The sequence below is a fragment of the Apaloderma vittatum genome, unplaced genomic scaffold, assembly GCF_000703405.1.
Source record: "Apaloderma vittatum isolate BGI_N311 unplaced genomic scaffold, ASM70340v1 scaffold14080, whole genome shotgun sequence".
Taxonomy (NCBI): Eukaryota; Metazoa; Chordata; class Aves; order Trogoniformes; family Trogonidae; genus Apaloderma; species Apaloderma vittatum.
Window position 1 is genome coordinate 76,883 of NW_009695181.1, and position 12,019 is coordinate 88,901.

At 46.0% G+C, this 12,019-nt stretch overlaps 1 protein-coding gene across 1 annotated transcript in view; it reads right to left on the reverse strand.

Moving 5' to 3' along the window:
* The window catches only part of RTN1 (reticulon 1), a 118,707-nt gene that overhangs the window by 38,470 nt on the left and 68,218 nt on the right, over positions 1 to 12,019 (reverse strand). Inside the window, 1 exon segment of the mRNA XM_009870391.1 lies at positions 9,841 to 10,623. Within this exon segment, the coding sequence (XP_009868693.1) occupies positions 9,841 to 10,623 (783 nt within the window).

Here is a 12,019-nt window from a genome sequence, read left to right on the forward strand (position 1 = left end):
AATTGAACACTCAGTCCTCTTGGTTAGAGAAACACCTATTTCAGAAGCACAAGGATCTTTGTATGCCAAACTTTCCTAAACAACGCTCAGCTGGAGCCTCCCAGACTCAGAGCACTTGTGAATTCAATCACTGCTATCAAAATGACAAACCTTCACTTTCATTGCTAGAGTTGATTTAAGCAACCTTGACATCACCAAATGTCCCCACTACAGGCAGGCTAGTGCCTGGCAGACCTGTGGTGAAGGTAGATTATTGCCGTCCAAACCAACCTGTCTTCTTGTAGCGTTAGTTTTTTTCCACACTTGTTTGTATTCCTCACACACAAATGAAATGCTGTGAAAGCAAAGCACCAGAATGACCTCTCACTGCTGCAGCTCCCATGGAACCACTGAGCTGCTGTCAGAGCCAGAGGGGGAAGAAAGGACATCTGTGATACCTCTCTGGAACAAAGCAATGGTTGAAATTGTCCAAGTTAGGTAAAGGTCAAGAGAGTTAGGAAAAAAAAATACTGCAGAGGAATAAAACAAAAGGAAGTAGTAATCAAGATAAGATTAAGAGTTAAAGTGACAAAATCACAACTCTTTCCTCAGTGGGGAAATCAAGCCCTTTGAATTGCTGGATCATTGCATGTGCCTTATTTTCTATATTATTCTGAACTGACATGAACATAGCAGCCTCCCAAGGAAAAGAGAAAACATTTAAATCCTCTTTTCAGTCAATGTTGCTATTATGTCCTAATCAGCAGAGCACTCTCAGAAGCTAAGGAAAAACATCAGTAAAATCAATATCCCACCTCCAGGTTTTATTCCCAATGGAGATCTATCACACGCCCACCCTACACTACAGTCAAATACGTTAATTTTAACCTCATGCTGTCTACCAGACACAGAGAGCAATATTCAGGAAAGTCTTTATTCTGCTTAATATCTAAAGATTAGAGCCACCCTGAAATTGGCAGATGTGTTCAAAAGATTTGTTTTGATTTTGTTCTACCTCTCCTTGAGAACTAGAGATGTATTTTATATCACCAGACCCTAATCAGAAATTTAAATCTGACCTGAAACAAGTCCAAAATCTTCATTTAAATTAATCACTGAAACTGGTAAAAACCTGGGATTCCCAGCTCATAGAGCACTGCAGAGGTTCAGAAGCAGCATTTCTAGCAGATCACAAAGCAAAATATCCCAGAAATTCCCTGCAAAATACTACATTTATGAGAAAATTGCATCAACAGGCAAAATATTTTGTTAACAAAACCAACATGATTATTTTTATTTTTTCTTTGCCTAATTTGTTTTATAGTATATAAATTTCCCTAAGCACCTTCTAGACCAAAACCATGAATTGCTATGGAAAAAGCTCTTTAACAACACTTCAAGAAAAGCCTTGCAACTGGTATAACTTTTCCCCTTCATCAAATAGTGCATTTTTTTCTTGTTTCTGTATGTCCAGAATAAGTATCTATCCTTCCTGTATATTGTCAGCCTCAGGAAAGTTATAAATAGCTGTTGCATTTCTCTGTCAATAACAAATCTCTGAGATCTGCTGGGAGTATCCAGGCAAAGCATCACTATATCTGGGAAAAACTGGCTGCCAGCAGATTTGCCAGTGTCACAGCCTTGCCTGAAAGCTGAGCCACTGGTCACTAACATCAAGAGACACCGAAAAGGGATCACCATACCAAGATTTTGGCTTCTAAACAGTGCTCAGCTGTGAGTGATTCCGCAACTGAGTTTTGTCTTCGTGCACATAAAAAAAATCACTTTGAGCTGAGCAGTTGTCTCCTTGCAGCCTCCTCCAGGAGCAGGATTGAGCTGATCTTGAGCGCTCAGCTTGACAATGCATCGACATGGTCACGGACAGGGACACAGACACGGACAGAGGCACGGACATGGGCAGAGCAAGCAGTGGGCTTGTGCAGCCCAGCTCGCAGGGATAAGTCTTCATGCACGACACATCTTTCATCTTTGTCCCTCTTCTCAGCAGGTTCCTGCCTGTATGCAGATACCCACCAACTCACTGTGCTTGGTCCAGACTTTGCCATTTGTGGCTTTGGTATTTAAACATTTGACATAACCCATATACAGTCAAACAAACTGCTCTTTTTGTTTGCTTGCTTGGTTGGTTTCAGTTTACTGGTCATGACGCAATCTTGAGGGGGCAGAAACCTTTCATAAACACCATCTTGTGTCATATTTATCAAAGCTCTGTGTACCTCTGTTTGACTGCTCTGACTCAAGACATCTCTTCAGAGGCAGTTCTTTACTCGTAAAGGTAAGTCACATGAAAACGGAATGATAAAGCCTATGCATTTTTATAGCTCTGTGCTTAACTCACACGTAGGCAGTGGAGTGGATAGCAGTCCCAAGAGAAGATGCATGATCCTCCTATACTAAGCTATGTCCAATTTTAAAAGCATCCAGCTACTACATTTAAGGCGTTTTGACACAATGCATTAAAAGTTTGACCTAATCCAACGAGTGGGAAGTAGTTTTCATGAGCCCAGCCAGAAATCAGGGGAGGAAAGAGATGCCAGAGGAGAAACGGGTCAAATGCCCAGGCTATGGACAGCACAGGTTGTGATCTGAAGGGCATGAGCTATACTGAGACATCTCCAAAAGTCATGTCAAGGTCATGCTCTGGTATGTGTACATGGTGCTAATCACAAGAGGGCATCATTACAATTGGTGGTCAGTGATCCTAGCCACTGCCCAAGCAAACCATCATTTGTTCTTTGCTTTGCTCTGACCCTTTCCAGGGCTCAGGCATCTCCCCCAAGTGACTGCTCCTCACTTCAGAGACCCTGCTATGCTCCCACCAGACCAGGACTCCAGGGAGAATCCCAGAGCCAACATCTGACCATCTATCAGCTCTCCTTGTCCCCTCTGCAGAGAGGACAGTGACTCTGCAACCACTCCTGAGGCCAGAAAGTGCCAAACTCACTCAACCCTCCCCGAAAAAAGGGATCTGGAAGGAGTGGAAAAGAAATCATGTGCAGCACAAACCTGCCAGTGTTCACGCTGCTTTACTTCCACCACCATGACCTGCACATCTCTGGGTTTCTCCAGCTCAGCTCTGGTTGAGTTATCACAGCTTGACAGTTATAATAAGCTGTCATGTGGCAGCTGAATTGCATTAACTGGCCAGAAACGGAGAAGCAGGACACAATCTGCTGCAAAGGCAGAAACATTTCCAACTGCTTGACCATGGGGAAAATGTAGCTGTGAAGTTCTCCCTTCTCCTCCATGGGCAGAGGAACATGCCCATGAGTTAGTTGCTGTTGGGGCAGCTCAGTTGGGATGGGGAAACTCCTCCAGTCATAGTGGCTGGAGATGGTGTCTGGGACCCCACTGCCTCAAAATGAGGCCACCAGTGTGTTTGCAAAGCCATCACAGCTCGTGGTTTATGTCCTATCATCCATTCAGAGTCATTTTTTAGATTTCTTGAATGGAGTGAAAGAAGAATTGCAATGCAGCTGTAAGTCAAGACCTCTTGATCTACAAAGCTATTGCTAAACCTCCCCAAATACCAAGAATGTACTATGGAAAAGTGAATCCTTGATATGAAACTACTCTCAGTAAGCAAATCACCCCTCACACCTTGCTGCAGCTTTGCATGCCTCAGACACTTTCATTTTTGATCAATCTAGCCAATAAACAGCTAATAGGCCATTTTTGCCATGACTTTGTGTTGCTAGGTGACAAAGCCAAGGAAGGACATGCATCAGAGCAGAGAGACCAGGGCAGGCTGAAGTATGCCTTAGCTGCATTTTCTCCTGTCCACTGCCTTAGCCTTAAATTCATCCCTGACTTTACATCAGGGCAGTGAAGCAGAGGTACAGAAGGAGAAGGCTGGCCTGGACAACAGACTGATTGCCAGTGCTCCAGGTGTGCATGGGGTTTAGCAATGCAGGTGTCATTTCTTCCTCTAAGACCCTCTATAGTTTACCTATTTCACTGGTTTCCAACTGAGAGTGCACATTATCAGTTCCTAAACAGGGAAGACTGGGGAAGGGCCATGCATACAGCTGAACAATCGGAAATTTGTGATCAAAAGTGGGCTGTGGGATCAGACAGTCCATGAGAAAAAGAAAACATTTGGTTCAGGAGAAGAGTCTAGATTTGTGGCAAAGTTGTATGTCATGCCTGCAGGACCTCTTCTACTCAATACCTGCTCATGGTTCTTGGAAAACACTCGTCCCACTAGATTCATCTGTTCTGCTTTAACTGAGCAATCCCACTTCAGCTGGCATTCAACGATCTGAGCAGTCGATCATTCAAGTTCTCCATTTCTCAGAAATGGGCAAATGTATAATGGTTAACTTCACTTTTTTCCACTGGGCTTCCCCCACCCTTCAAAAACTCCTCCATTCCTGTTATCAAGCAGAAAATTAGCAGAGTCAAATGAGTCCACGTAAAGAAAGATGGGTCAGCACAGCCTGCTACAGAAGTCTGAACAGACATTTCCAAGCAATATGGAAAAGATCCCTCTTGCAACAATAGAACTCAATGACGTGGTGCTGCAGTTGGCTCTGCAAGCCCACTCCTAGCCTCTAGGGCAGGCAAGCAACCCATCATCAACTTGAGGAGGGCCTCCATGTGACCACCTGCTCCAGTTCAAGAAGGATTCAACCAATGCTAGAAGAGAACAAAGGGAACAATAAGACAGTTCAGAAAGCTTGAAAATGTGACCAGAGAGGAAAATCTGAAGAAGCTAGAATTGCTTAGCCTGAAGTAAAGGATGGAAGAATGGCAACTGTTTCCAATAGGTGCCTGGGAGCTGGTAGAAGCTCTGTCAACAGAGGCCTTTCCAAATGAGTCACAAGCATCTGTCAAGAGTGCTCTACCAGGAATCCTGGCTGTAGGCCAGGAGATGGGCTCTCTGGACCTTGTGAAGTTCCTGCCAGCCCACTCTGTGTGAAGCTACATTGAGTGGTATCTCTCTAGCCTCCTCTGCAGTGTGCCTGCAGCTAATGGCTCTGAGTCACCATGATGGGACTGACCCAGATATGCAGGCTCCAACTCGAGCTAACCCCAAACTTCTGGCTTTGTTAAGAAAATGGACAGGTAGACAAGGCCCTGAGCAACTAGACCAAACTGCTCTGTGCAAGGGGTTGGACCAAAGACCTCCACCTTCCCACCTAAATTATTCCACATAGGAGGCACAAGCACAGAGGTTCACCAAGCTCCTCCAAGATTTTGTGACAAGACCAGGCCTAGATTCACACATTTACTTCTCCAAACAGGTTTTACCCCACTCCTCCTACAGCAGCACAAGGTGAAGATGCTTCAGCCTCAGGCAGGACATCCCTCTCCCCCACACCTTTTCCAAGCAGGGACTTTCCAAAGGTTATAAAGCCATCAGAGCCCCATAAAAATCAAACTGAAGCACACAAAACAGATGGGCTGGAGTGTGGAGGCACTTACAGCAGATGGCACTAAAATATTAAACTAGCATCACCGTATGCTTAAGCCACAGCCTGCCTTGTTGCTGACTGCAGAGCCAGGCTGGTAGAAGCATGCAGATGAGATACGAGCCTCAGATTGCTAAACCACCCTACCAAACATTCCCTTCCCATGGAAAAATGTCTCACTAGCAACTCCTCCAAGAGCAGGGATATGCTAACGTGATGCAGACGTTTCACTGAACAAAAAGGTCTCTCCCAGCATTGTGCATGACAACTATTTCCTGAGAAACTTTGTAGAATCAGTTTGTCTGCAGCATCAAACGGGGTGGATGCAGCGAGAGATTTAAAGGGAAAAGCCCATAGTGCTTTGTCACTGTGTGACAGTCCTAGACTCCATGGTTCAGCACGAGACGCATTGGAGGAGACGAAGCATGTTCTACAACCCAGGGCATTTGTGGTGTCACCCTAAAACCAGAAGTGATCCCACCTGCAGCTTATGACACCACCTGAGAGACACCAGGCCATCACACAGAGATGGGTGGCCCTGAACCCTGGGGTCACTCATGGGTGTTTAGAATCACAGGAGCCATAAAGGGTGTGTGGTAAGGGCGTGCCCTTGCAGGGGACTAACCAGATGAACACCCTTCATAAGGAAAAAGAAACAGGATACCTCATAGCAGGGTGGAATAGGACTGTGCTACTGAGTAAACCATTTAAAATGATTCATTATATTTGACTGTTTCCAGCAGAACCCTGCCTGGAGCCTGGGTTGTGCCAGTTGTTCCATCTAGCGCGTGTGAGTGACAGCACAACATCACAACTCCAGGCCTCAGTTTTCCTTTTCCTATGCTAGATTTTGCCATAAAAGAAAAATAAACATTGCTATGAATGCCCACATGTTTTTCTTTTTTTCTTTTTTTAACCTTTCCTTGGACACCTGATCTGAAGGGTAACAAGCTGCTGCATGTTTCATTAAATGGATCAAGCAGAAGGAATCTCCTAATATTGTCATTGAGGGAGAAGCCTGGAGAGAGAGACAAGATGCTCCTGCATAAGGGAAATCTCCACCCAGGGCCAAGTCTCCAGGCTTGGGGACACGCAGTGAGCCAGGCCACCCTGTCAGAGAGCTACCACCAGGCACAGCAAGAGAAGATGGAAGAGGACTCAGCCAAAATGCTCCTTCCCAGCCTGCCTTGCTCCAGGCTTCTTGCCAATTGCCCCAGGCCAAAAGATGCACGTTTCCAGGACAGCAGGTCTCTTCTGAAATTTCCTGCATGTGCAAGCCCAATTTAGATGTCACCTGGGCTATACAGTGTCACAGCGCTGTGCAGGCGACACCAATCTGTTGTATTATTTTCCAAAGTTTGTGAAATTTTGTTGCAAGACGGGCTTTCTTAGAACAAACTTAACTCTGCATTCCTTGCTTTGGCTACTGAGAAACGCAAATGCATCTGATCTTCCTCCTCTGTGCTTGAATATTAAAAAGAAAAAAAAAAAAGAGAGAGAGAGAGCTGGCAACCTCCTTTCCTGCAGAGCCACAGCCAGATGTGCTCTAAGCACTGTTGCATAAGGGCTTTGTCCACCTCTGGGAGGAGATGCCAAGAGCGACACAGTGGCAGCGACAATGGAACAGCAAACGTCTTGCTACCACTCTGCCTTCCCCTCTTTGCTCCTCATGAGGCAAAGGAGGTGGTAACACTAATAAAGGCAGGAACTGCACAACCCCAGACAAAACAAAGGCTGCATTGCAGCAAGCTATGCATCATTCCGGCCATGCAGAAAAGCAAGCGAGGCTGCTTAGCAGCTAATGGCACAGGAATAGCTCCACTCTCAAATCCTGATTTCAGCTCCAGTAAAATGGAGGTAGGAAGTCACTGCCCATTTTTGTTATTGCCACTGGATGGCAACAGACGTTAAGCAGAGACACTGAGTTATCACTGCGCAAACCACACGTGGCACTTGCCGTGCTTCACCTTCCTATTTAAGGGAATGGCTGTGATTTCAGCATGCCTAGCAGACACACCAGAAAGGTCTCTGAGGGAATAAGCCATGGGCTGGCAGCAACAATATCAGCAAGACTGTTCGTGAGGTTGGGTTAATCGCTGGGCTTTCACTTTGCACGGCTTCTCCACGTATTTCCTGGAGTTTGCACTTAAAATCAATTTTTGTGTTACCCGACCAAAGTAAACCCTTCCAATGAGTGATGCAAAGTATATTTAATGCCATAGATAGGAGTAAAAAACTCCTTGGTAGTATTACAGTGAAAAGTTAACACTTGTGTGTGAAATCAATCGCTATTTTTAAATTGCATATACTTGGCTATGAGCCGGCCAAGAGCCACAGAACGATCTAGAGCTGGGTGTCAAAATCACAGCCAGGCATGTTGTGTCAAACAGCTTCATTTGATCCATCAGTTTCCCAGGAATTTCCAGAAACACTGGGTTAGAATTGACCTGAACTCAGGTACGACTTGCTATGGCTACAGAGGGAAATCAGTTCCTACTAGGACCATTCTGGTTTACGTAAGGGTGTGCAGTGGTAGCAAAACACTTCTGAGATGATGTGTAACAAGGAGGTAACAGGAAAAAAATTGGAAGTTTGTCTGTGGCACTGTCACATCTCCCTCTGTTCTCATCACTTCAGCTGAGTGTGGCCCATGCCAAATGCTTGCTGGGTGCATCTGAGTTGGCATATGACACATATGATGCAATGTTGAAATGCTCTGCCAAGACCTCAAGCTGATGCTATGAGGGCAGTCCCCTTGGATGTGCATCATCTCCCTGCCACATCATTTCCCCGCGAGCCGATGCAGATTTGGCCTGCGCCACTCCTAAAAGGGAAGGGGAAGGTAGCTCATCCTACTCGTGAGAGAGCTAAGAGACGCACAGGCATGATGTTGTGAGCTCTGAGAATCTATTAGGAAAACATACTTACAAGCAATAATGATATGTTTCTTATTCAGCCTATTAATGTCATTAGTACATTACTGCTAAGAATATCAGTATTAACATATTTTATTGCTGTGCAGATCTTGCAGTCCTCAGCACATCATGCAAATTCTGGCTGTTTCCTTATTAGACTTGCATGCTTGAGTTCACAAGGCTATATAAATCAGTTGTAAAAGCGTGTCACTTAAACACGTCTGCCACATCTCCAGGCCATCATGTGGCATCCATGTCTGCGGACGGAGAAAAAAGATAAAAAAAAGGAATGGGGTTTGTTTCCCCTTCATCTCTATCCAGTTGCTTGCAAGGAAGCAGCAGCTCTCTGAATTGCAAAACAACATCTGACAGGAGAGCAGAGGACAATCACTGCCTCCCCAGCCAAGTGCTAGGCAGCCCCAGTGTCCCTCCCTCCCATGCCAGCCTACAAAACCGGAGGCACACAGAGATCCTGGTTATCTAGAACTGGTATCCTGCAAAGAAAAAAATGCCTTTTTCTCTTCTGTGTCTTGTGAACTCAGCCAGTTACAGGCTTCAGGGAGCCCTGGCAGTGTCTGTGTTCAGTGATCGTGTGCTGCCCCCTTGGTCCTCAGGGTTTAGCTCAGACCAAAAGCTTGTGGTGGCTCTAGAGGTTTGGTGGATCCAGTCAGACCTCAGTGTCTAGCACAACAAGCCCAGACCTGGCTGGCTCTGCACTCGTTTTTAAGTGATCCTGCGGGTAGGCAAGTGTCCTTGAGCTTACTCAAGTACCAGGGAACTGTCCTGCCCCTCCCTCTGGAAGAGGGATTCCTTCCTCTGGGGAGATCCTCGAGGTAGATTAGGGAAGGGGCTTTCAGAGGGGCCCCGCAAGGCACTCAGAGCTGGGATGAGCATCCCCAAGCCAACCGCTGACCTGCACTACCCTGGAAGCATACTCAAACCCCTTCTTAATCAGGATGGAAGGTGTCAGCCACTGTGAGAAAGATTTGTGTAAGCCGCACCAGCTTCAGACCCACCAAACCCAATCCCTCTCCTTCTCTGAATCTTTTTTTCCTAAATGTATCCTCAAAAACATTATCCTCACATTCCCGGGAGGTGCAGGACCACCTCTCCAATTCTACCTGTCCTTGGGTCAAGGCAGGTAGTATTTCAAAGGAAAAATGACGATTTCTTTGATCTTTGTCGTCCAGATGCCTGATGTACAAATCAGCCTTATGTTACTGGGGTTCTTGCTTGATCCAGTATCTATATGCTTAAGCCTAAAAATTATTGTTGCTGGTATTTATATTTTTTCCTAAGGGAAAAGAAAAGATGAAACGTAAGAGGATGGGGAGGTCAGAGATTATATGTGTATTGTCACAGGCATGCCCAGCTTCAAGCTGAGGATATTCAGTGCCAGCAGCGCCCCCTGCTTGGCCCTACTAACAACTCCCCTGCAAGGAACAGGCACTTCTCCCTCCTCCTCCCTCTCAAGAGCATTTGAAAAAAACAACATAAATATCTGCATTTACCTTTCTGCTTATTTACAAATGGCAGTAGAGACAAAGCCAAGGGACTTCTTTTGCCAGAGTCCCTGGAAGACACTTTACTTTGGTTAACAACAGTTTCTTCGACGGGTTTCTTCAAGATTATTCTTTCCTTCAGCTCCTCGGTGCTGATGGCAGAGGTTAGGGGCTCAGCATCTACTTTTGGTGCAACAAAGGAGCATTTCAGGTAGGACGTGGACTCTGCCAAGTTCTCCCTGTTCATCCTGTTCTCGGCCGCTTTACTTGCTTCGTAGTCTGAGGCATCAGTGCGCGAACCGTTCTCTTCCTTGATAATGTCCATGACCATGGGCTTCATCAGGGGGGAGTCCTGCTCCCTCTTTGGGCTCTCTTCAGAGGCCGACGAGGCATCGCAGGACTCAATGATGAGCTCACTATCGAGCTCAGCCTCGCGCTCCTCCCGCAGGATGCTGTACTGGATGGAGGGGGAGGCAGGCGACGGAGGGGGCCCTCCAACGTGGCTGAAGGTCATGTAGTTGGAGTGCAGCACCTCCTCGGCAGCCAGCGGGTCCTCCGAAACCAGTTCAATCTCTGAATCCCCTGACTCGGCACTACTGGCCTCATTATCCAGGGGCGAGGAGACGGCAGGGCGCCCAGGTTTGACACGCTGGTCTCTTTTCTCAGTGGAAAGGGCTGGTGACCGCTGCACCTCTGGGGTCTCAAAGGAAAAGCTTTTTGCTTCCTTGATGGCACTGATAAGTTCATCCTCTGACAGGCTGCCTTTGCCCTGTGACTCTGAGCCAGATGGTTCTGCCACCGGGAAAGAAAGGAGAAAAAAAAAGCAGAAAGAAAAAAAAAAACCACGTTAAAAATGAGATTTTTCTGGCTGCTTAGGCAACAAACACAATAGATTTCACGCCAGCATAGATCCCTCCAGCAGGTCTAGTAACACAGACAAAAAGTCTCTCTGTCTGGGATGACTAACAGTAACAACAGCTTGTCCTTACAGAGCTTTTCCCATGCACATGCTCATTATAAAAGAAGCATCATTAACATCATTTACTGAGGAAAAAGCTGAAACACAAGGCAATGCTGGTCAGTGCTTGACCATTGGCTCAGCAATATGGCTTTCACCTGGAAAATCACCAGTCATCAGGAAAGTGTGCTTAGGCCACACGTGACACTGTCTGGCTGTTGCTGACAGATACAAGTCTGTTTTGGGAACAAATATACACACAGGGTTGGTGCATTCCTGACAGTGCTGATCATAAAAAACCAAAATGTGTAGTTACTAGTAGTTTTATCAAACTTTTAACTTTCAAATGTGGAAAGATTCAGGTCAGAAACTTTTGTCAGACAATGAATTCTCTGTTTGCTTTTATCTCAGTTGAGTCCAAGAATGAAATTCATTTTTTAACTGTGATTCTTAATATCACTAAGAACTACATTAACCAAAATAATTACTGACCAACTTGTCACCCCAAATTTGAAACGAAGATATCTCCCTGCATTTTCTGGCTCACACTGGAAGAAGATGTACTCAGAGAGTGAAAATGAGCAAAGGAAAAGGCTGGCTGGTCACACAGGATTAGCAAGGAGCCCACATCTTATACTAGAAGGGAACTCAGCATCAGATTTTGCACCTGTTCTGTCCCCCTGTACATCATTTATTACACAGGATTTTGTAATGAAGTAAGAAAGTAAAATTGCACGTAAAGTGTTCAAAATAAGAGGCAAGAGAGGCAGCATAAGGTGCATCAGCAGCTGTCTTGAGCTACTGCATAGGGAATAGGCTTCACCTCAGCATTCACAGAGCATCAGCCGACCTTAAGCCCAGACTGCACCTGGTGCATCGGCAGCAAGGCCAGCCAGGCCACCAGAGTCAGTCTGTGCCAAGGGGGACCACAGTGGCACTTTGCATCTGATCCCCTGGCCAACACCACCTCCCGATCCTTGGGTTCACCTTCCACTGACACAGAGATTGCTGCCACCCATATGCAAGGTCCCCCCTCTTGTGGGGGAAAAAAGGCTCGATTCCCCTGTCACATTGAATCAGCCAAGGACACATGGAAATTGGTCCTCTGGGTTCTCAAGTGCTCATTGAATTTATATCCTTATTAACATGACAGTGGTCACCAAGTGGCATCACAGGTGGTGAAGGTTCAAGAAAGCCATTAGGAAAAGAGACCCCCAAGCTTCTTCCTGC